Here is a 24,912-nt window from a genome sequence, read left to right as displayed (position 1 = left end):
AGAAGGTTCTGACAGCCATGAATCTAGAGTTTTGCTCGGTTAGATGAAGAGGAATAATTTTGATGAGTAGGAGCAGCGAGGTTTATGGTTGAAGGCTGAAGGATTTTATGGAGTTCTCTTCAGGTTTGAGAGATGCATGTTTCCAAAAGTTCTTAACTAGATTTTCATAAATAGGATTGTTCAGAATCAAGAGATATCTTGACCATCTTTAAATGTTGACAATTCTAGTGAGACAGATGAGTAAATGAGGTGGTTGAGTTATGTTTTCGAGGAGATTAAGAGACAACTGATATCCATGAGAATAGACCAGATAATAGACTGGGTGGCAACTAGAACTAGGCATGCATGGGCAGACAAAGGATACTGACATACGTTAGCGTTGGAGTTAATTTTTCGGTTTGACTTAGACTTATTCATGAGGTGGTTATTTAGTTAGTAAATGTGAAGTTAAAAATAATTTAGAGTTAAAATGCATTTAAATAGAATAGGACAGACAATAGATTATGTGGCAATAAGTTTTAGATATGCAGAAGAGATTTATATACACTATTAATAAGCTCATATCAAAGTCAATAGAATTATAAAAGCAAGAGTGTTAGAAAGATCTGACCGTCCTTGATGATAAGCCTTTCATCTTGTCTTTGTTTGAGCTTGGGCATCTTCTGATGAAGAGGTTCTGTCTTTTTCTTCTTCTGATCTTTGTCTTGAAGTGTCTTAATTTCTTGACTTGATCTTGACTGAATGGGCTCGATTAATCTGGCTTGAGTCAGCTTTGCTTGTTTATCTCCTGATTTTGAATGTCTTCATTTAAGCAGATGTTCTGCCTTTCCTTGCTTCAGAGTCTTCGATCTTACAATCTTGTTCTTCCTTATCTTCTTCCTTTGACTGGCGCTAATGAGTCTGAGATGACCACTTGTCATGAGTCAGCTACACTTATTCATCTTTGAATATTTCCATTGAGCGCATATTCTTTTGTTGATTTTCAAACTCCTTTTGATATGTAGATGACACGTTCAGAGTCTTGAGATCTAGCCTTGACATCTTCTGATTATACCGAGTGTTGGAATATGACATTGATTTTCTTCTCAGTATGGTTTTTCTCCTTTTGGATCTCTCTACATGGTTAAGTGTTTGATCTTGAGATCAATACAGAGCCATGCTCTGATACCTATTGAAGGTGGAGAAAAACACAAGAAATGGGGGATTGAATTGTGTTCTTTATCAGATAAAGATTCCCTTTCTTTTTATTGTCTTTCCTTTCTTTCTTTTTATATCATCTTCTTGATATGCTAATGTGTTGCAGAAGCATGCTTGGAATGGAGTGGCATAAGTAATGAGATTTTCATTTAAAATTCTTATGTATTATCAGAACTTCTGACTTGCTCAGTACAGTTCTGAATATTTTTACACGACTTGAACGGAGTTTAAATAAGTTGTACAAAAATTTAAGAACACGTTTATTTTTATACCGGTTCACCTTCTGAATAAGGCTACCTCTAGTCCACCTTCTTCAGGTGATTTTCCTCTGTCCAAAGGTCTTAATCCACTATAACCTAACTTGATTACATCTGCACGATCCTCCGTCGTGACTAACAATCCTGCACAGCCAACTGCTGTGACTAACCTTGCACAAGCTACCCGCGAGTAACTAACCCCTAGATGACTGAACCGTTCAGTGATCCCTTCTGGATATAACGTTCAATAATCTAGTAACCTGCACAACAACACGTTGTGACTAACTCCCTGCACAGCTACCTGCTGTGACTGACTGCAATCGACTGTTCAGTGGTCTCCACGACATATAACATCCATTGACTCCTGGACTCCTGACCTTCACTTGGTCTCCAAGAGATTTCCAGAATGAGCGCAACCAATTTTCTTCTCAAGCTTCTAACCTTAACTGGTCGCTCAAGGCATCTTCTGGAGATTACATGAGTGCTTCTTAGCTAAGAAGATTTCTCCTATTTTTAAGTACATCTGTTTATGGCACACTAACTAGAAGTCACTTCTGGTGCCGAAACATCCTATCAGAAGTTTCTATGATATAACACTCTACGAGCAACAACTCTATGTGTTTTACATTCAAATACAAGAATCAAATATCTTGCATTCTTCTTTTCTTCAACTTCTGGGTGAGTTCTTCTTCTTATGAGATCAGATTAAGAGCAGCAGCTCTTATGTTTGTTGCTTCTTGTCCAGATCTTCATCTTCAAAACTACTTAAGCTGATTTAGAGCAACAACTCTATTGTTGATTGCTTCTGATTTGATCTTCATCTTTTTCAAGCAGATTCAGAGTATCAGCTCTGCTTTGAGTTGCTTCTTCAAATGATCTTTTGAAAGCAGATTTAGAGCAGCAACTCTATTGAATTGCTTCTTCATGTTGATCTTCAGCCAATACTGATCTTAAAGCTTATTACAGCTGATGACACATTGATGAACATCAGTAAACATGAATCACTCTACGGGCAACAACTCAGTGTCTTCTATTTCCTTTGTCTTTCAATATGATCATTTAACCACATGATCAAGTATTCTTGAATATCTTCTAACTCCATTGGAGGATACTACTTAACAGCAGGTTTTCTTCTTCTTCATCTTCTGAGATTCTTCTTGTAGGCATGTGATGTGTATTTCAATGTTTGATTCATCATACATTTGATTCTAAGCTTTGTATTTTGTTCAATTTGTATGCTGAGCTGTAGATTCTTCATTGGTTCATAAGTGACTCTTTTGTTGTTTGCATTTTGTATGTCACTGCGTTGTAGCTTTTGAACTTGTAACTTCAGAACTTCTGATCTTTCTACGTGCATTATCTTCTGATGTTGCAAAACTTCTTGTAGCTGATCTTTCTTGTTAAGTTTCCTTGAAGCTTCTGATGTAATTTTTGATTGTGTGCTTGTTGTTGGTATTTCTTTGAGGATTGTTGAAATCTAGCTTCTTGTGATACTGTTGTTGTTTCATATTCTTCTGAATGGTCTTGTTCTTCATTGTTGCTTCTTTACTTCTGATTTGCTGAACTTGGCTTGTTTGACGTATTCTTAATTAGAACATATATGAGCCAGTTTCTGATGTAGTTGTTGTACTCTTTTTCTGATGAATCCTGTATAAGACTTATAGTATAGTATGTGCACACTAAATTAAAACATTTGTAATAAAATTGTTACTAATCAAAATATATGCTTGTAATCATCAAAACCCGATTATGAACATAGATTCTCAATCTTGTTCTAACACCTCTAAGGTAACGAAGTATATGTTTTACGCTGCTCCAATGCCGTCGTGTAGATGAAGAACTGTATCTTGCTAATAGACTTACAACAAATGATATATATATGTACGTGTATAATTAGCAAGGTATATTAGTGTTCCAATTGCACTGAGATATGGTACTTCAGGACCAAGCAATTCTTCATCCTTTTTTTGAGGTCTGAAAGGATCTTTCTCCACATCTAATGATCTAACAACCATTGGAGTAGACAACGGGTGACATTTGTCCATATAGAAGCATTTTAGCACTTTTTCTATATAGGCTTCATGATGTACAAATATTCCTTTATCCAAATGTTCAATTTGTAAACCTAGACATAATTTTGTTTTTCCTAGGTCCTTCATCTCAAACTGTTTCTTTAAACAATTTAAAGCTTTTGGGAGCTCTTCAGGAGTTCAGATAATATTTATGTCACCCACATAGACAGTTATTATTGCAAATTCCTTTCCTAATCTTTTTTTAAAAATACAGGGACAAATGGAGTTATTTGTATATCCTTCTCTAAGCAAATATTCTCTAAGACGATTATACCATATTTTTCCAAATTGTTTCAGCCCATAGAGAGACTTGTTCAATCTTATGGAGTAGCGTTCTCGAGATTTAGAGTTGTGTGTATCTGGTATATTGAACCCTTAAGGGAGTTTCATGAAAATTTCACTATCAAGTGAACCATACAAATAAGCTATTACAACATCCATCATATGTAAATTAAGCTCTTCATGTGCTACTAGGCTTATTAGATATCAAAAAGTGCTTGCATCCATAACAGGTGAATATGTCTCATCAAAATCAATTCCAGGTCTTTGGGAAAACCCTTGAGCGACAAGCTGAGCTTTGTATCTCACAATTTCACCTTTTTCATTTTGTTTTCGTACGAAAACCCATATGTATCCAACTGGCTTCACACCCTCAGGTGTTCGGACTACAGGTCCAAAAACTTGTCTTTTGTAGAGTGAGTTTAATTCTGCTTCAATTGCATCTTTCCATTTTGGCCAGTCCTCACTTTGTCTACAAATTTTTATAGACGCTGGTTCGTGATCCTCTTTTTCATTTATCTCATTTAGCGCTATAATGTATGCAAAAAGATCATCAATGTCGACTTCATTTCGGTTCCATTGTATTCCATTTTGGACATAATTTATCGAGATCTCTTTATTTTCATGAGTTTCAAGTACCTGATCAATCTCTTCTAGAGATGAAATGTTTATTATGTCTGAAGGATTTTCTATATCCTCACTTGGGTCATCTTTATTCTTAGCTCCCTTTCTTGTTCGAGGAATTTTATCTTTAGAACCGATTGGTCTACAACGCTTCAGGCGTGGTTGAGACTCATTTGATTGCCCAACAGGGATATCAATTTTTATTGGAGCATTTGCAGCTGGTATATATGATTTAGTCACACCTTTTGGATCAGTGAATGCATTTGGTAATTGATTTGCTAAGTTTTTCAACTGAATTATCTTTTGAACTTCTAGTTTACATTGTTTTGTTCAAGGATCAAGATGAGATAATGATAATTCATTCCAACTGATCTCTTTTTCCAGCTTCTTATTCTCTCCCCTAATGCTGGAAAATTTGATTCATCAAAATGACAATCAGCAAAATGAGCAGTGAATAAATCCCCTGTTATTGGTTCAAGGTACTTTAGAGTAGATGGAGATTCATATCCAACATATATTCCCATCCTCCTTTGAGGACCCATCTTATTGCGCTGTGGTAGAGAAATTGAATTCTTAGATGGGAAATATTAGGTTCTTTACCAAAAACTAATTGTTAAGGGGAAGAGGTGTGGTAACTCGTTGGCCTGATGCGAATCAATGTTGCAACATGCAAAATTGCATGTCCCCAAGCAGAAATTGGGAGTTTGCATCTCATAATCAGTGGTCTTGCAATTAATTTTATTCTCTTAATAAATGATTCCGCAAGTCCATTTTGTGTATGAACATGTGTTACTGGATGTTCAATGTCTATTCCAATAGACATACAATACTCATTAAATGCTTGCGATGAAAATTCTGAAGCATTATCCAGATGAGTTTTCTTGACAGGATAATCAGGGAAATGAGCTCTTATTCGAATCAGTTGAGCTAGCAATCTCGCAAACGCCTGGTTGCGAGTTGACAACAAACAAACATGTGACCATCAAGTTGATGCATCAATTAAAACTGTAAAATATCTAAATGGTACACATGATGGGTGTATTGGCCCCCAAATATCACCATGTATACGCTCTAAAAAACTGATAGATTCATTTCCTGTTTTTGTTGGTGATGGCCGAATTATCAACTTCCCCTGCGAGCAAAAGCTGCTTGAGAACTTATTTGATTGAATCATTTCTCTACTTATTAATTGATGACCGCATGAATTTTCAATTATTTTTCGCATTATTATATAACCGGGATGACCCAACCGGTCATGCCAAATTAGAAATTTATCATTATTTGTAAACTTCAGTTGTATGTGCTTCAGTTGTACTAATATAAGTGTAGTACAAGCTAGAGGATAAAGCTAGTAACTTTTCCATTACACATTTTTTGTCCGAATTATATTTTGTAATACGAAGATATTCAATCCCTCCTGTAGCAACCTGCCCTAAAAATTAAGATTTTTAGAGTCTCCACCTATTCTACCAGGACGAATAGGAATCTCTACGTAGTTAAGAGATCGGGGTAAGATACTATAATCAGATCGAGGGAAGGTGTTAGGCACCCTCAACCCTTTCCTAAGGTTTGCATTTTAAGGTAAAGGTTTGTGGCTAAAATAAAGAAAGGTGACAGAAAGTTAATAGGGTTAAAGGGCAAAGTTTGAACCTGATTAGAGTTTTGAGGAAGGGGACTCGCCTTGTTGCCAAGTGCCTACGTATCTCCTTAGGGAGAATCAGAGTCTACGTAGTTCGGGGCAGGGTTGTACGCCTTAGAATTAGATATGAAGTGTTTTGAAGGCATTTTAAGTTACCTTGTCGTAGTTTTTGAAATGCGAAGTTCGCAAGGTATTCTGAATTACCTTATCGTAGTTTTGAAAATCGCAGTATTGAAGAGATGAGTTTGAGTGTTTTAAATGGCGTACAACCCTGGTTTAATATGTTACCGTTAGTTGCGATGATCAATAGGTTTGATCACCATAGTGTCATACCCTAATTTTTGACCCCCTGAGATGACATATCTTTAGGATTTTCATCAGGTCAAAGCAAGTACCCAGAGCAGTCACTTCTTCATCTGGCATTTAATCGAGGATGCTCAAAAACAAGAAAACTCAGGCAAAGGATCAATAAATAGAAGGATTAGTCTCTAATACAATCATAAGACTCAAGAGCTTCATTATTTCACCTATGATTGATTAGACACCCAGTCATCTGAGTACAGGTTTACTCAGGTCACCAGACTAGGGTTTTTTTAGCCTATCAAGGACTAAAATCAGGGATCACCTTTGGGAAACCCTAAAAAGCCCCAGGGGATCATTCAAAGACATCAATCATTTTTAAATAACTCATATGACAAGATCCACTGGACATCACACCTCAATTCAAGGTCTACAGTCATTATTTTCATATGGTCGACAATTAGGGTTTTTGACCTAATTCACCAGGGTAGTTGACTTTTAATCAGGGCATGGATCCAAAACTGAAGACATGATTCAAGAACCTCTACTACCTCAATATAATCCATTTACACCATTCATTTGAGGAGAAGATCTTGATTCTACACAAAAGTCCAAAATTTCACCTTATCTGGAAAAAGTCAACTGTATGGGATCACCTTTGACTTTTAAGATTTTTGGTCAAACCATGACTTTCAATGATCAATATCATCAATATATGGATATTAAAGTCATTTGACCAAAGAAATTCAAAAAGAATCTTCAAGGAGCAAAAAGTCGGGAATTAGGGTTTTTGAGGGCATTGTGGGAACTCAAAATTTCACCTACACAACTCAAAAAACTTCCAACATGAAAGTTGTAGATCTTGTAAAATAAAACAACATCTTACAAAGGAACTTTTTTCAAAAGATCAATCATTTAAGAGTTTTGGAAATTTTGGAGTTTTAGGTCATAAACACTTAGAAATTTTTCTAAGTGTTTTAACCTAGTTTTCTTCCAACTTTGGCCTCATTTTTCACAAATTTGCCAAAGGATTTTGAAGAAACTACAAACTAATGATTTGAAGTAGATGTTTAGGGCTTTCCAAATTGTGTTCAACCTTCTCCAAATTCATTTTGAGCTAAGAGTTATGCTTGTTCAAAGTTGGCCTCATGAAGTGAAATTATAGGTCATGCATCATTTTGGAACTTTGAAATTTTGTGCACATGACCTCAAATATGGATGCTACACGACCCATAACACATCTGAAAACATACCATGCATTCATTTTCACCATGCCATGATAATTGAAGAAGATTCCTAAAACAAGAACATGTGATTATGTAATGATTACATTTGTGAATTTATGGCAAATTGATGAATCACCCAAGGAATCTTCTCACCAACCAATTAGAGCTCACTTTGCATCTGAAATGTTCCCCAAGATCAGATAGAATCAATGGATAGGGGAAGCTATCCCGAAAATGCATCATTGCATTTAGGATCTTTTCAAAATTTCTTCTTGGCTAAGAAACCAAACTTCTTTCATTAAGCAAGCTCACCACAGCCAATTGATCTGCATTCATTTTCCTATAAATAGGAGGGCATACTTCAGTAGAAAAGCACACCAAAGCAACCATATTCCTTGCTTTCTCTTTCTCTTCTCATGCTTATTGTTTTTCAAAGTTCTTTGGCAAGAAGAATCGTTTTCTTCAAACCAGAGCTTATCTTTGGAAAGTAAGCATTCTAACATCTCAAGGGAGGTCATTTGAGGTGATCCAAACACCTGGATCATTTCTGTAAGTGGAGGAAACCATTGTTGCTCTCACTTTGAAGCTGTTGCAGTTGGAGGTCCATAGTGCAATTCAGAAGGTTTCCAATCGAGCCAAGCATCCAGGCACGTTCCATAGGAGGTAGTGAAGCTGTTCAGATGGCTGCAGCTCATCTGTAACTCAAGAATCATCACTCTCCATGTTCACTTGAAGCTCAAATCGAGGGAGGTCCATAGAATAATTCAGAAGGATTGAGGTTACAACAAGCATTCAGTTAGCATCACTGAGTCCCAAGGAAGCTTTTGGGATCATTCATACAAGCCCAGTTGCTCTCTATCATCCTCACGACCTCCATTTTCAGAGGTAAGTTTCTGAACTCCACCTCTTTAATTTAAGCACTCTTTATGATATAGCTCGATTCTATCTTGTTCAGCATCATCAGAGGATTGAAAACCCTCTATCATCATTCATTTATCTTTCAGTATAGCCATTTAATTTGATTTTTAAATTTTAGGGTTCTTCACGATTTTCTGGTAAATTAGTTAGATGTAGTTAATATAAATCTATGTTATTTACATATTTAGAATCGTGAGTGAATTTAGAGCAAGTTTGGTCTTTACATCGTTGCAAATGGTTGAGAGTTGAGAGAGTTCAGATTTTCAAAAATTCAAAGCTAGAGGTTGAAGATGACAATGGTGGTGGCGCACAAAAATTCAAATTCAGGAAAGAGTTTATTTTATTTTGAGTGATAGTTGTCTTATAAACGACTAAAACGTGATAGCCCAGTGGTAAAGAGTGTTTGTGTGTTGCGCGTACCCAAGGTCTGGGGTTCGAATCCCCCTCGCCCCAGACCTTTTGATTTTATTTCTCTTTTATTGCTTCTATGCACTTGAGTAATGTATGATTTGCAATGGAACCATTCTTTTGTCACTAAGCGCGCGTTGGCTCAGTGGTGTTGTTTTGGGCTGGTAACATAAAGGGCGTGGGTTCAAACCTGGTTGGTGACAAAACCCTATTTTTTACCACTTTTTTCCATTTGATTTCTTCACAACTTCAACCAATTATTTAACCTATCAAATTAATTTATTTTCACTTCATTTTTCACACACTTGTCATTTAATATATCTATTTTGTGAATAATCAAAAAAATCATAAAAATATTATTTATTTCATGTATTTTAATTAGGTTTAAAATAGTATGTTTTTAAGTGTTTTCTTAAATACTTTAAATATATATTGTCATTTTATTTTAACCTATTTATTTTATGAATAAGCTCATGATAAAACCCTATTTGTTTAGGTCTTAATTAGGCATAGATCTTTATTCTTTACCTTAATTAAGTTGACTTTTGTCAATTTTCAAAGCTATTACCAGTCTCCGATTAAACGGATGATTAAGGTTTTCAAACAACAAAACCTTATACCATTTCAAATCATTTTCAAACTGCTTTTGTAACCAGTACTGTAAAGTACTGGGCCTCTAATAGAGTGTAAGTCCCAAACACCTTCTCTTCTTAGCTTGTTTTCAAAACTGTATTTTCAAAATCTTCTTTCTGTTTTCAAAATATTCTTCTGGTATTTGAAGGGCATTATTCCCGGTGAAACTCTTCAGATACCTATGTGACCTTTGTCCATCTTCACTTCTTCTGTTTTCAAAAACCCTTAACTGTTTATAATAAATATTCAATTGTTATCAACAAAACAACAAAAATATTGTTGAGGCTCTGTACATACTTCTCCAAAGGCCTCCACTCCATCCAGGTTAGGCTTTAAAAGCTTTCAATTTATAGTCTTTATTTAAATTACTGTCAAATATAAACTGTGCATATATATTAGTTTAGAACTACGTTTGAGTGTAAACCCTAGGACAGTTAAACTATATATATATTATAGGAATATGACCTAGGATTGAGAATGTCTTCCCGGTGAAGGCTCTTTCCTAATTAGAGATCTGTAGTTCAAACCCCCAAGATGAATTATTCCCGGTGAAACATCTTGGCAAAAACCTTAGAATCCAAAAAAAATAGGACACATCCACCCAAAGAGGAATTATTCCCGGTGAAACCTCTTACCCATTTGCATAGAGCCAAAATAAGTTCAAAACTACATAGCTTTCTCTTGTGCTATAACAAGGACCCTCGATTAGCCTCCTCTTGGGCTTTGTACAAGGACCCACAGGCTTCTTAAAAGCATTTCCAGCTTCCTCTTGAGCTTGTATACAAGGACCCATCAGGTTTCTTATAAACATAGGAACAGGTCTTTAGTCACCTTTTAACATACCCTGGTGAGTTTCTTCCAATTTAAACCAGACTTTAAACAAGCTAAGTTTGTCTCAATTTCACATTGAGTACACCTTTTGGAATGAGAGACATGGACAGTCTCTGTCACCCTTATCTTCATCAATCTTCCTTAGTAGAGTCTAGGATCTATGTGTGCTTATCCTCAAAGTGTCAGCCTTCATCTTGGGCTTTAAATAAGAAGTCTCCACTAGATAATCTTTTTGCCATTCATTTCAATAAAAATCCCTGGAAAGGGTTAGCCTCCAAAGTCAATTAATAAAAATCTGTTTAAAAAGTCAAAACCCCTGGAAAGGGTTAGCCTCCAACATCAGTCTTTCAAAACCAAAGATTCATTCTCTTAGGAGATAATTTCCCCAAAAAAAAAAGAGTTAAAACCCCTGGGAAGGGTCAGCCTCCAAAAAACATGATAAAGTCAGTCTTTTAACAGACAATTTCTCCAGCTGAGTCAAAATCCCTGGAAAGGGTTAGCTTCCAAAGAAAAACAGTCTTTTAATAAATAAAATCTCCTCAGTAGAGTCAAAACCAACAAAAATAGTTAGCCTCAACCTTGGGCTCCATACAAGGCACCAAACAATAATACTCCCCTGTCAAGAGTCAGCCTCAACCTTGGGCATTGTACAAGGCAGATAATAGAGTCTCCCCAGTGAGTTCTTCATCATTCAGTAGCCACAACCTTGGGCTTTGTACAAGGCAGATTAAACCATACTTTCATGTGTCAAAGATTCCTAACACCTAGGATATTTTCCCCATAGAGTCATCCATACTCAGTTTATTTTAGAGTCAGCCACAACCTTGGGCTTTGTACAAGGCAGAAAATAATGTTTTTCCTAGCTAGAGTCAGCCTCAATTCTAGGCTTCGTACAGAACACCAAATAAAAATCCATCAAAATAAACACTCTCCAAATAGAGTCAGCCTCAATTCTGGGCTTTCTACAGAACACAAAAATACCCTGTAATTAATCCTCAATGGAGTCATCTCCCAGAGTCAATAATAATTAATAAATCAATCAAAAAGCCTCAAGCTTGGGCCTCATACAAGCCAGCTAAAGTCAAATCTTTTATACAGTAGATAGACATAGCTTATCTCTATAGAGAGATATTTTTTACTACTCTACCACATTCAAACAAACAAACATTTTCATTTCAATTTCAATTTTAATCAATTCTCCCATTTAGGATTTTGAAAGGCATGAGCTGGCAGTAAAACCTAGACATGTGGTAACTTTCCCTAATTTGGATGAGCATCTTTCTTTCATTTAAGAGGCATTTGACTGGTATACTTGCATATACACAAGTAAGGTCCCCCTCTTGAATGAAATGAATTAAGTTATTCTGTCACTCTTTTAAATGTTTGTGGTAGAATAGTATAAATACCTCTCTGTAAAGATGATTTCATGTCTCTTTACTGTAAACAGAGATTTAATTCAAGCTTCAACCTTGAGCTTTAAGCAAGGCACCAAAAAAAATATTTAATTTCCCTAGTTAGTTCCCCGAACTACATTAAGCTCTGACTTCCACTAGGGATATGTAGGCATGAGGTTCACAAGGAATCTCAGCGAGCTAATAAAATACCAAAAATAGTCAGTTTGTCTGTCTGTCTGTCTTTTCAAATCAATTAAATTCCTTCTCCTAATACAAAGGAGAAAATTTCCCAATCTTTAGCAATAAACACAATCACAAATGACACAGAGAAGGTTCCTGTAGAGTACTACAGATATGTAGGGTGTTTAAACACTTCCCTATGTATAACCGACCCCCCGGACTCCAGAATTTCTAGTCTAGGTGAAATCCCCACACTTAGCAAACTCCTAGGGTTTAGTTGAGATCTTTTTTTCCTTTTCCTACTTGTAGGACAAATAAGAAAGTTCGTGTGATATCGTAGGAAGAACTGAAACAAAATTCATCCCACCACGGGCGCATTCTCCTTCCAAATTTCGCGTGAAGGGTCTAGCGTGCCGTCCTCCCAAGTGAAACGGGGAGGTAAAAAAAACGACACCACATGCTCCTTTTATAGCAGTTCTGGCCGCCTGAGTTTGCTACGCGAACAGAAGTTCGCTACAGCGAACGTTTGCTTCAGGGTTAAGTCTTTGTTGAACCGCCAGAGTTCGCTACGCGAAGGATATTTCGCTACAGCGAATGTTTTCTTCAACTTTAAGAAATTCAAATCTTCTAGAAACCGCCAAAGTTCGCTACAGCGAAATATGGTTCGCTGCAGCGAAAGTACCTCGCTACTGCTTGCTGCTAGAGAAACTGGGAAGTTTGATTCTGACTTCATTCGCTACAGCGAAATATGGTTCGCTGCAGCGAATCGGGCATTCGCTACCATTCGCTACCTTTCAGTGCAGCGAATGCACTGTTTTTGGATTTTTGCCTTTGAGTGCCTGGAGTTCGCAACAGCGAAATATAGTTCGCGGCAGCGAATGCTCTGTTTTCTGGTTTTTGCTTTAAGGCCAAATCCTGCACAAAAACAAACCAAGCCAAGTAATCTTGAACAATAATAGTTTAGTCAATAATTGGGGGTTTTTATGTGAGAAATAGGTCAAATAAGCAAGATAAGTGCTATGTTATAATAAGTCATTTTAGCATGAATAAAGCACTTATCAATTGGGAAGAGTTTAAGCATCCTACATATCCGTAGTACTCTACGGGAACCTTCTCTGTGTCATTGTGATTGTGTCTACTGCTAATGATTGGGAAAGTTTCTCCTTTGTGTTAGGAGAGAGAATTGAATTGATTTAAAAAGACAGGCAGACAAACAAACAAACTGACTATTTTTGGTATTTTATTAGCTCGCTGAGATTCCTTGTGAACCTCATGCCTACATATCCCTAGTGGAAGTCAGAGCTTAATGTAGTTCGGGGAACTAATTAGGGATTTTAAAAGATTTTTGGTGCCTTGCTTGAAGCTCACGGTTGAAGCTTTGAATTAAATCTCTGTTTACAGTAAAGAGACATGAAATCATCTTTACAGAGAGGTATTTCTACTATTCCACCACAAACATTCTTAAAGTGACAGAAAAGCTAAAAAATGATGTTTCATTAAGAGGGGAGTCTACTTGGTTGATCAAGTATGACAGCCATCGTGCCTCTAAAATGAAAGATTCTCAACCAAATTAGGGAAAGGGTCGTACAAGTCTGGGTGTGTTGCCAGAGCATGCCTTTCAGTGTCCTAAATGGGAGAAATGATGATTTGTTTGAAACGATGATTGTTTGAAATGACTGTTTGTTTGTGGTGAGATAAGAGAAATATCTACCTATGAAGATGAGCTATGTCTATCTATTGTTTGAAAGATTTGATTTTTTAGCTGGCTTGAATGAGGCCCAAGCTTGAGGCTTTTGATTGATTTATTGACTTATTGAAAGATAATTCTACTGGGGAGAATTTAAACTAAGGAGTTTTTGTGTTCTGTACAAAGCCCAGAATTGAGGCTGACTCTAGTTGGAGAGTGTTTATTTGATGGATTTTATTTCGTGTTCTGTACAAAGCCCAGAATTGTGGCTGGTTCTACTTAGGGAGACTCTATTTTTGTGTGCCTTGTATGAAGCCCAAGGTTGTGGCTAACTGCTGAGGAAACTGAGTTTTGAAGACTATGGATGACTCTATTTGTGTGCCTTGTACAAAGCCCAAGGTTGTGGCTGACTCTTGACTGTGGAAGTTATTAATTTGTGCCTTGTATGAAGCCCAAGGTTGTGGCTACTCTAGTTAGGGAAAGATTATTTTTTTGCCTTGTACAAAGCCCAATGTTGTGGTGGACTCTTAAAGAAACTGAGTATGGAAGACTCTATGGGGAAAAGATCCTTGAGATTAGGAATCTTTGACACAGGGAAATATGGTTTATCTTCCTTGTACAAAGCCCAAGGTTGTGGCTACTTAAAAATGAAAGATTTACTGGGGGAGTTTTATTCTGCTAGAGGTCTTAACAAACTGATTTATTTTTATGTTTTTTTTGGAAGCTAACCCTTTCCAGGGATTTTGACTCAGCTGAAGAAATAGTCTATTAAAAGACTGGATTTTTATCATGTTTTTGGAGGCTAACCCTTTCCAGGGGTTTTGACTCTTTTTTGGGAATTTATCCTTTTGAAAGAATGAATTTTTGGATTTGAAGGAGTGATTTTGGAGGCTGACCCTTTCCAGGGGTTTTTGTTAAAATGAAAGAATGATGTGGAGGCTAACCCTTTCCAGGGGTTTTTTGTTATGGCAGAAAGATTAACTAATGGAGACTTCTTGTTTTAAAGCCCAAGATTAAGGCTGACACTGACTGAGGATAAGCATATATGGATCCTAGACTCTGCTAAGGAAGATTGATGAAGATAAGGGTGACAGAGACTGTCCATGTCTCTCATTCCAAAAAGTGTACTCAATATGAGATTGAGACAAACTTAGCTTGTTTAAAGTCTGGTTTAAAGAATGGAAGAAACTCATTAGGATAGGCTAAAAGGTAACTAAAGACCTGTTCCTATGTTTATAAGAAACCTGATGGGTCCTTGTATACAAGCTCAAGAGGAAGCTGGAAATTCTTTTAAGAAGCCTGTCGGTCCTTGTACAAAGCCCAAGAGGAGGCTAATCGAGGGTCATCGAGGGTCCTTGTTATAGCACAAGAGAAAGCTATGTGGTTTTGAACTTATTTTGGCTCTAAGCAAATGGGTAAGAGGTTTCACCGGGAATAATTCCTCTTTGGGTAGATGTGTCCTAGTTTTTGTTCTAAGGCTTTTGCCAAGATGTTTCACCGGGAATAATTCATCTTGGGGGTTTGAACTACAGATCTCTAATTAGGAAAGAGCCTTCACCGGGAAGACATTCTCAATCCTAGGTCATATTCCTATAATATATATATATGGTTTAACTGTACTAGGGTTTATACTCAGACGTAGTTCTAATATATATATAAACAGTTCTATATTTGACAGTAATTTAAATAAAGACTGTAAATTGAAAGCTTGTAAAGCCTAACCTGGATGGAGTGGAGGCCTTTGAAGAAGTATGTACAAAGCCTTACCAGCAATTTTATTGATGACAGTTGAGTATTTATGATAAACAGTTAAGGGTGTTTGAAAAGAGAAGAAGTGAAGATGGACAAAGGTCACATAGGTATCTGAAGAGTTTCACCGGGAATAATTGAAGGATAGAAAAACACTTAGAAAGGGGGGGTTTGAATAAGTGTAGTCTAAAAACTTGAAAGATAAAAACAATTTGCACAGTTATTTTTATCCTGGTTCGTTGTTAACTAAACTACTCCAGTCCACCGCCACGGAGTGATTTACCTCACCTGAGGATTTAATCCACTAGTCGCAACAGATTACAATGGTTTTCCACTTAGCCCACGACTAAGTCTTCTAGAGTGTCCTGATCACAACCTGATCACTCTAGGAACAAATGCTTAGACACAAGCTAAGACTTTCTAGAGTATCCTGATCAACACTTGATCACTCTAGTTACTTACAAATTAATGTAATCAATTCTAAGAGTATTACAAATGCTTCTGAAAAGCTATAATCACAACAGTGATATTTCTCTTAACGTTTAAGCTTAATCTCACTAATATATTACAACAGCAATGTAGTGAGCTTTGATGAAGATGAAGTTTCTGAGCTTTGAGTTGAACAGCGTTTCAGCAAGTATTTCAGAATAAGTTCGTTCAGAATTGGTAACCTTGCTTCTCATCAGAACTTCATATTTATAGGCACTTGAGAAGATGACCGTTGGGAGCATTTAATGCTTTGCGTATTCCGTACAGCATTGCATTTAATGTTTCACTGTTTTGTCAACTACCTCGAGCCTTGTTCACGCTGTGTCTACTGACGTTGCCTTTAATAGCTTCCAGCGTTCCTTTTGTCAGTCAGCGTAGCCTGCCACCTGTACTTTCTTCTGATCTGATGTTTGTGTATACAACGTTTGAATATCATCAGAGTCAAACAGCTTGGTACATAGCATCTTCTTGTCTTCTAACCTTGAAATGCTTCTGAGCGTGATACCATGAGAACTTCAGTGCTTCTTCTTCTGATCTCAAGTTCTTCTGATGCTTCCATAGACCCATGTTCTGATTCTGCCTTGACCATCTTCTGATGTCTTGCCAGACCATGTTTTGATGTTGCATGCTGAACCTTCTGAGACAAAGCTTCTGACCGCTGATTTGTGCATACTCTTTATATATTTCCTGAAAGGGAAATTGCAATGTATTAGAGTACCACATTATCTCACACAAAATTCATATCCTTGTTATCATCAAAACTAAGAATATTGATCAGAACAAATCTTGTTCTAACAATCTCCCCCTTTTTGATGATGACAAAAACATATATAAATGATATGAATTTGCGATCAGAAAGAGCAGACGGTTAAAGACAATTTACACAGCTATAGCATAAGCATGTGAATATGTCTCCCCCTGAGATTAACAATCTCCCCCTGAGATGAATAATATCCCCCTGAAATTAATACTAGAAGAATTTTATAAATAAAAGACTTCCCTGAATATTTCAGTAGAGACGTTCACAGTGCTTGATCTTCAGAACATTCATGACTTCTGATTTCTGCTTCCATAGGACAGCTTCAGAACATTGAATTTATTTAGATCCTCAAAACATTCACAGCTTCTGATTCCTGCTTCCGTCGGACAGCTTCAGAACTTGAATTTCTTTGATCTTCAGAACATTCACAGCTTCTGACTTCTGCTTCCATCGGACAGCTTCAGAACTTGAATTTCTTTAGATCTTCAGAACATCCACAGATTCTGATTCTTGCTTCCATTGGGACAGCTTCAGAGCTTAAATTTCTTCTTTCATCACTTCATGCTAGAATGTATCAGAACATTGTTGAATGTACCAGAGCATCATCAGAGCATCTCTACATCCTGAAATGTTACAGAACAAAACTAAACAAGAAAGGTCAGCATGAATGAGTCAGAACATAGAATATGTTTCAGAACACATAATATGTATCAGAGCCAATATAGAATGTATCAAAACAAATAGACATAATGTTTCAAATCATATTCTATCATCAAAATATCTGAATATTCTTCCTTCTTGCTTTTGAAGCTTCATAGCACTCAGCTTGCTTCAAGAATCCAAGAACTTGATTCATCTTGTTGCTTCTCATGTTGATCTTTAAAGAGAATTTTCAATTCCTGCAGCAACACAACTTAAAGCATAGAACTTTGCAAGTTCTGTTAGTTATGCGGGGCCTTTTTACCCGGTAACTGATAATATTTAATCAAATCATTTATCATATATTTTCTCCCCCTTTTTGTCATAACATAAAAAAGAATATAAAAGATTCAGATGTAGAAAACGACAAAGGAAAGAAACAGAATTAAACTTTTCATTGATTAAACAAGCAGGATTACAAAAGATGTATGCAGAATAACAGATGCAATCAAACAAAGAAAACTACAAAGACCAAAGACTAAGACCCTAGCTTAGACATAATCTTAGCTAATATATCATGAATCCCTGCGGTGTTTTCAGTTTGTCTAGCCATGAAAGCTTGAAACTCTGCATGCCTGTCCAGACTGGAACCTCCACTGTAAGAGAATGCATGAATACAAGGAGGAAGTGAGAGACAGTTCACAGGAAGAGAACTAATGTCTCAAACGGGGCTTTCCCTTAACATAGAAGTCAAGAACATGATCCTTAACTTCATCCAATATCTCAAGAAAGTCTTCTTCCTTTGGATAAATGTTGATAACAGCATCACAGAAGAGATCTGACTTGAGACTTCTTCGAATCTTGAGAGATCTGACTTGAAATCAATGTCAGCGATCCCCGAGATTTGTTTCTCAACCTGGAACCAGAAAACCCTTCCAACCCTTCAATTCAAATAGATCGACCACCCTTGAGCCTTCGCCTTTGCATATTGGTTGAAACCATAAGCACCCAAATCATCAGCGTCCACATGAGATTTGCGCAAAATTTCCATTACTGGTGGAGGAATGGAGCAAGTTTTCAGTGGAGAAACCTCTTGAGAGGAACTTGAAGACGGATTCATGGTGAATGCTAGGTTGAAGATGAATAAACTAGGGTTTATGCAAAATGCAGATAAAGAGAGAGAGAGAGGGAGAGAGAGAGAGAGAGATAGAGAGAGAGAGAGAGAGAGAAATACATATAGGAAAAAGAAACGTTTGAAGAGTATAAAAAGAAACTGAAATGATGAATGGCATTTAATGTTACATGACGTGGGGAGAGATAATAATGACAAAAGAAGTGATTAGCACAGTTACCTAAGTAGGCGTCCCCTCAACTACACGCACGCTTGTCCAGAAATAGTGAACACGTGTTTACCATCTGAATAGCCAGTTACAGCTGTTTTACTTTTAAAGAGATTCTGAGTCAACTTAGACAATGAAACATTAGTAATAACAGAATCACTACTTCTAATTGATCACAATCAGAACTTCTTATAAAAGACTACTCCAATCTCATTTCAGAAGATACTCATACATAAGATCTTCTCATCTTCTCATTCTGGGCATAAATCCATACTGATATTCTTCAGAATGAACTTAAACCTATCTTCAGGAAGGGGTTTTGTAAAGATATCAGCCCATTGATGGTTTGTATCCACAAAGTTTAAAGATATAACACCCTTCTGAACATAGTCCCTTATGAAATGATGTTTAATCTCAATATGTTTAGCTTTTGAATGTAAGATAGGATTCTTAGATAAACATATAGCAAAAGTATTATCACAGAAGATAGGAATGTTACTCTCATATATCTGATAATCTTCTAGCTGACTTCTCATCCAGAGCATTTGTGTGCTACAACCAGCAGCAGCAGCATATTCTGCTTCTGTTGTTGAGAGAGCAATTGTAGCTTGCTTCTTGCTTTACCATGAGATCAGATGACTTCCAAGAAATTGACAACTTCCAGAAGTGCTCTTCCTTTCTATTCTATCTCCAGCATAATCAGCATCACAGAATCCTACTAAGTTATAATCTTTGGATCTTCTGTAAACTAAACCAACATTAGTAGTACCTTTCAGATACCTCAGAATTATCTTAACCGCAGTTAAATGAGATTCTCTCGGATCTGATTGGAATCTAGCACACAACAAACACTGAAGAGAATGTCAGGTCTAGAAGCAGTTAGGTATAGAAGAGATCCAATCATACCTCTGTACAACTTCTGATCTACCTTCTTACTTACCTCATCCTTACTTAGGACACATGTTGGATGCATAGGAGTTTTGGCTTCTTTGCTTTCATAAAGATTAAACTTCTTCAGAAGTTCTTTCACATACTTCGTTTGATGAACATAGGTTCCATCAGAAGTTTGGTTGATTTGAATCCCAAGGAAATACTTGAGTTCTCCCATCATGCTCATTTCAAATTCAGCCTGCATAGACTCAGCAAACTCCTTTCCAAGTGTAGCATTAGATGTTCCAAAGATGATATCATCAACATATATTTGACATATTAAAATATCCTTTTTAAAGGTTTTACAAAAGAGAGTAGTGTCCACTTTTCCTCTAGTGAAACCATTTTCCAGAAGGAAGGAACTTAAACGTTCATACCAAGCTCTCGGAGCTTGCTTCAATCCGTATAATGATTTCTTTAATTTAAAAACATGATTTGGAGACTTGGAGTCTTCAAAACCAGGAGGTTGATGGACATAAACTTCTTCATCTATATAGCCATTTAAGAAGGCACTCTTGACATCCATCTGATAAAGAGTGATGTTATGTTGAGTGGCAAAAGAAATTAATAGACGAATAGATTCTAACCTGGCCACTGGTGCAAAGGTTTCTGTGTAGTCAATCCTTTCTTGCTGACTATAACCTTGAGCAACCAGTCTGGCTTTGTTTCTTACCACTTCTGCCTTCTCGCTTAGCTTGTTTGTGAACACCCACTTAGTGCCGATGATGTTAAATCCTTTTGGTCTAGGAACCAAGTCCCATACATCATTCCTTGTAAACTGATTGAGTCCTTCTTGCATGGCAATTATCCAGTCTGGATCTTCTAGAGCTTGATCAATAGAAGTTAGCTCGATCAAAGAAACAATACCTAATTGACATTCTGCATTGTTCTTAAGGAATGCCCTTGTTCTGATGGGATCATCTTTCTTCCCAAGGATCTCATCTTCTAAATGAGCTGAAGCAAGTCTAGGTGATCTTCTGACTGTTGGCTCTTCAGAAATCCTGAGATTCTCTAAAGATGCAACAACTTGATCTTCTGATCCATTGCTTCTGAGACTGCCAGCTTCTGCAGCTTTGCTTCTTGGTTCTACTTCTTCTGATATATCAATATCAAAATCTGCAAAATTCTCAAACTGCTTTGGTTTTTCAAGACCAAGCTTATCATCGAACCTGATATTGATTGATTCTTCTACAATCAATGTTTCAGTATTGTATACTCTGTATCCTTTAGAGCGTTCAGAATATCCAAGAAGGAAACACTTTTGTGCTTTAGAATCAAACTTACCAAGATGATCTTTAGTATTCAGAATAAAACATACACATCCAAAAGGATGGAAATATGAAATATTGGGCTTTCTGTTCTTCCACAATTCATAAGGAGTCTTATTTAGAATAGGTCTGGTAGAGATTCTATTCTGAATATAACACGCAGTGTTTATTGCTTCTGCCCAGAAATGCTTAGCCATATTGGTTTCATTGATCATGGTTCTGGCCATTTCTTGTAGAGTCCTATTCTTTCGCTCTACAACTCCATTTTGCTGTGGAGTTCTAGGGCAAGAGAAATCATGGGCAATACCATTTTCTTTGAAGAACTCCTCAAAGAATCTGTTCTCAAATTCGCCACCATGATCACTTCTGACCTTTATGATTTTGCACTCTTTCTCAGATTGGATCTGAGTGCAGAATTCAAAGAACACTGAATGAGACTCATCCTTGTGTTTCAAGAACTTTACCCATGTCCAGCGGCTATAATCATCTACAATGACTAATCCATATTTCTTCCCTCTGACAGATGCTGTTTTGACTGGGCCAGACAGATCAATGTGCAAGAGTTCTAACGGCCTTGAGGAAGAAACAACATTCTTAGACTTGAATGCAGGTCTGGAGAACTTGCCCTTCTGACATGCTTCACAAAGAGCATCTGATTTGTATTTCAGATTTGGGAGTCCTCTGACCAGATTTAGTTTGTTAATCTGAGAAATCTTTCTCAAACTAGCATGTCCTAATCTTCTGTGCCAGACCCATTGCTCCTCAGAAACAGACATAAGACAAGTCACCTTCTGCTTCTCAAGATCAGAAAGATCAATCTTATAAATGTTGTTCTTTCTCTTGCCTGTAAATAGGATTGAGCCATCCTTCTGACTTACAGCCTTGCAAGACTTTTGATTGAAGATTATATCATAACCATTGTCACTTAATTGACTTATGGACAATAAGTTATGCGTTAATCCTTCTACAAGAAGTACATTAGTTATGGAAGGAGAGTTACAAAGGCTTATGGTTCCAGAACCAATTATTTTGCCCTTCTGATCTCCTCCAAACTTGACTTCTCCACCTGGCTTAAGCACCAGGTCTTGGAATGTAGACCTTCTTCCCGTCATGTGTCGCGAGCACCCAGAGTCCAGGTACCATGACATTTTCCTTTTTGTCCTCTTTGCCGCCAAGGATATCTGCAACAGAAATTTTCTTCTCCTTAGGTACCCACAAATTCTTGGGTCCTTTCTTGTTAGTTCTCCTCAAGTTCTGATTGAACTTGGGTTTAGCAGAATATTTAACAGGAGGAACAGCATGATATTCTTTAGGTTTGTCAGCATGATATTTCTTAGGATGTGTCACATGCTTCTTGGTGTGAACAGTGTTAAAGCTCTGTGCATGTGAAGTGAGCCTAATATCATGTGCATGGCCATATTTGAACTGATCATACAATGGCTTGTATGTGATCTTCAGATCATCAATAGGTTCAAATTTATGTGAGGTATCACCCTCATAGCCAAAGCCAAACCTTCTGTTTCCAGAAACACCATATATCATAGAAGCAAGATGACTCCTGCCAATACTTCTAGATAAGAACTTTTAGAAGCTCGAGTCATATTCTTTCAGAATATGATTCATGCTAGGAATGGATTTTTCTGTTTCAGAAGGAGATCCACTATCTTTGGATAGATTTAAAACTTTTTCCTTCAGTTCAGAATTTTCCAATTCCAGCTTCTTAGTTTCAAATTCAAACTGCTTTTTCAGCTTTTTGTATTTGATACTAAGATGAGCCTTGAGTTCCAGAAGTTCTGTTAAACTGGAAACTAACTCTTCTCTAAATAGTTCAGAAAATACCTCTTCAGAATCTGATTCTGATGTAGATTCTGATCCATCTTCCACTGTGGCCATCAGTGCAAAGTTTGCTTGCTCGCCTTCAGAGTCTGATTCTGATTCTGATTCTGAATCATCCCATGTTGCCATAAGACCTTTCTTCTTATGAAACTTCTTCTTGGGATTCTCCTTCTGAAGTTTTGGACATTCATTCTTGAAGTGTCCAGGCTCATTGCACTCATAGCAGATGACCTTCTTCTTGTCAGATCTTCTGCCTCCAGAAGATTCTCCTCTTTCAGGCTTCTTTGAACTTCTGAAGCTCTTGAACTTCCTTTGCTTGCTCTTCCAAAGATGGTTTACCCTTCTGGAGATCATGGACAGTTCATCTTCTTCTTCTGATTCTGATTCTTCAGAATCTACTTCTTCAGCCTGAAAAGCGTTAGTGCATTTTTTATAATTTGATTTTAATGCAATAGACTTACCTTTCTTCTGAGGCTCGTTTGCATCCAGCTCTATTTCATGGCTTCTCAAGGCACTGATAAGCTCTTCCAACGAAACTTCATTCAGATTCTTGGCAATCTTGAATGCAGTCACCATTGGACCCCATCTTCTGGGTAAGCTTCTGATGATCTTCTTTACATGATCAGCCTTGGTGTAGCCTTTATCCAGAACTCTCAATCCAGCAGTTAGAGTTTGAAATCTTGATAACATCTTCTCAATATCTTCATCATCCTCCATCTTGAAGGCTTCATATTTCTGGATTAGAGCAAGAGCTTTAGTCTCCTTGACTTGAGCATTTCCCTCATGGGTCATTTTCAATGACTCATATATATCATGGGCAGTTTCCCTGTTAGATATCTTCTCATACTCAGCATGAGAGATAGCATTCATCAAAACAGTCCCACATTTATGATGATTCTTGAAAAGCTTCTTCTAATCATCATCCATTTCTTGCCTTGTAAGCCTTACGCCACTGTCTTTCACTGGATGTTTGTAACCATCCATCAGAAGATCCCATAATTCACCATCTAGACCAAGAAAGTAACTTTCCAGTTTATCTTTCCAGTATTCAAAGTTTTCACCATCAAATACTGGTGGTCTAGTATAACCATTGTTACCATTGTATTGCTCCGCAGAGCCAGATGTAGATGCAGATGTATTTGTTGGAATTTCACCAGCCATCTTTTACTGAAGCGTTTTTCTCTTCCTGGATCTTTTCTAAACACGGTTAAGTGCTTGCACCTTAGAACCGGCGCTCTGATGCCAATTGAAGGATAGAAAAACACTTAGAAAGGGGGGGTTTGAATAAGTGTAGTCTAAAAACTTGAAAGATAAAAACAATTTGCACAGTTATTTTTATCCTGGTTCGTTGTTAACTAAACTACTCCAGTCCACCCCCACGGAGTGATTTACCTCACCTGAGGATTTAATCCACTAATCGCAACAGATTACAATGGTTTTCCACTTAGCCCACGACTAAGTCTTCTAGAGTATCCTGATCACAACCTGATCATTCTAGGAACAAATGCTTAGACACAAGCTAAGACTTTCTAGAGTATCCTGATCAACACTTGATCACTCTAGTTACTTACAAATTAATGTAATCAATTCTAAGAGTATTACAAATGCTTCTGAAAAGCTATAATCACAACAGTGATATTTCTCTTAACGTTTAAGCTTAATCTCACTAATATATTACAACAGCAATGTAGTGAGCTTTGATGAAGATGAAGTTTCTGAGCTTTGAGTTGAACAGCGTTTCAGCAAGTATTTCAGAATAAGTTCGTTCAGAATTGGTAACCTTGTTTCTCATCAGAACTTCATATTTATAGGCACTTGAGAAGATGACCGTTGGGAGCACTTAATGCTTTGCGTATTCCGTACAGCATTGCATTTAATGTTTCACGCTTTTGTCAACTACCTCGAGCCTTGTTCACGCTGTGTCTACTGACGTTGCATTTAATAGCTTCCAACGTTCCTTTTGTCAGTCAGCGTAGCCTGCCACCTGTACTTTCTTCTGATCTAATGTTTGTGTATACAACGTTTGAATATCATCAGAGTCAAACAGCTTGGTGCATAGCATCTTCTTGTCTTTTGACCTTGAAGTGCTTCTGAGCGTGATACCATGAGAACTACAGTGCTTCTGCTTCTGATCTCAAGTTCTTCTGATGCTTCCATAGACCCATGTTCTGATTCTGCCTTGACCATCTTCTGATGTCTTTCCAGACCATGTTCTGATGTTGCATGCTGAACCTTCTGAGACAAAGCTTCTGAGCG

The 24,912-nt window shown here is 37.1% G+C and overlaps 1 protein-coding gene across 1 annotated transcript; it reads right to left on the bottom strand.

Moving 5' to 3' along the window:
• Positions 1-4,012: 4,012 nt before the first annotated feature.
• On the bottom strand, positions 4,013-4,971 carry LOC131641850 (uncharacterized). Its single transcript, XM_058912148.1, has 2 exons — positions 4,798-4,971; positions 4,013-4,720 (listed from the first exon to the last, which is right to left on the bottom strand). Exons 1-2 carry the CDS (start codon positions 4,969-4,971, stop codon positions 4,013-4,015), a joined length of 882 nt encoding a protein of 293 aa, XP_058768131.1.
• Positions 4,972-24,912: the final 19,941 nt, after the last annotated feature.

The sequence above is a fragment of the Vicia villosa genome, unplaced genomic scaffold (genome assembly GCF_029867415.1).
Source record: "Vicia villosa cultivar HV-30 ecotype Madison, WI unplaced genomic scaffold, Vvil1.0 ctg.004165F_1_1, whole genome shotgun sequence".
Lineage (NCBI taxonomy): Eukaryota > Viridiplantae > Streptophyta > Magnoliopsida > Fabales > Fabaceae > Vicia > Vicia villosa.
Note: the sequence above shows the minus strand (reverse complement) of the source record. Positions and strands in the feature narration are given on the sequence as shown.

Bases quoted from the DNA above. Each gene is read 5' to 3' on its own strand.
- LOC131641850 (XM_058912148.1), bottom strand. From the start codon at position 4,971: ATGGGTCCTCAAAGGAGGATGGGAATATATGTTGGATATGAATCTCCA. The intron at 4,721-4,797 runs GTTGGAATGAAT...AAGATAATTCAG, and splicing joins GAAGCTGGAAAAAGAGATCA to TTGAAAAACTTAGCAAATCA.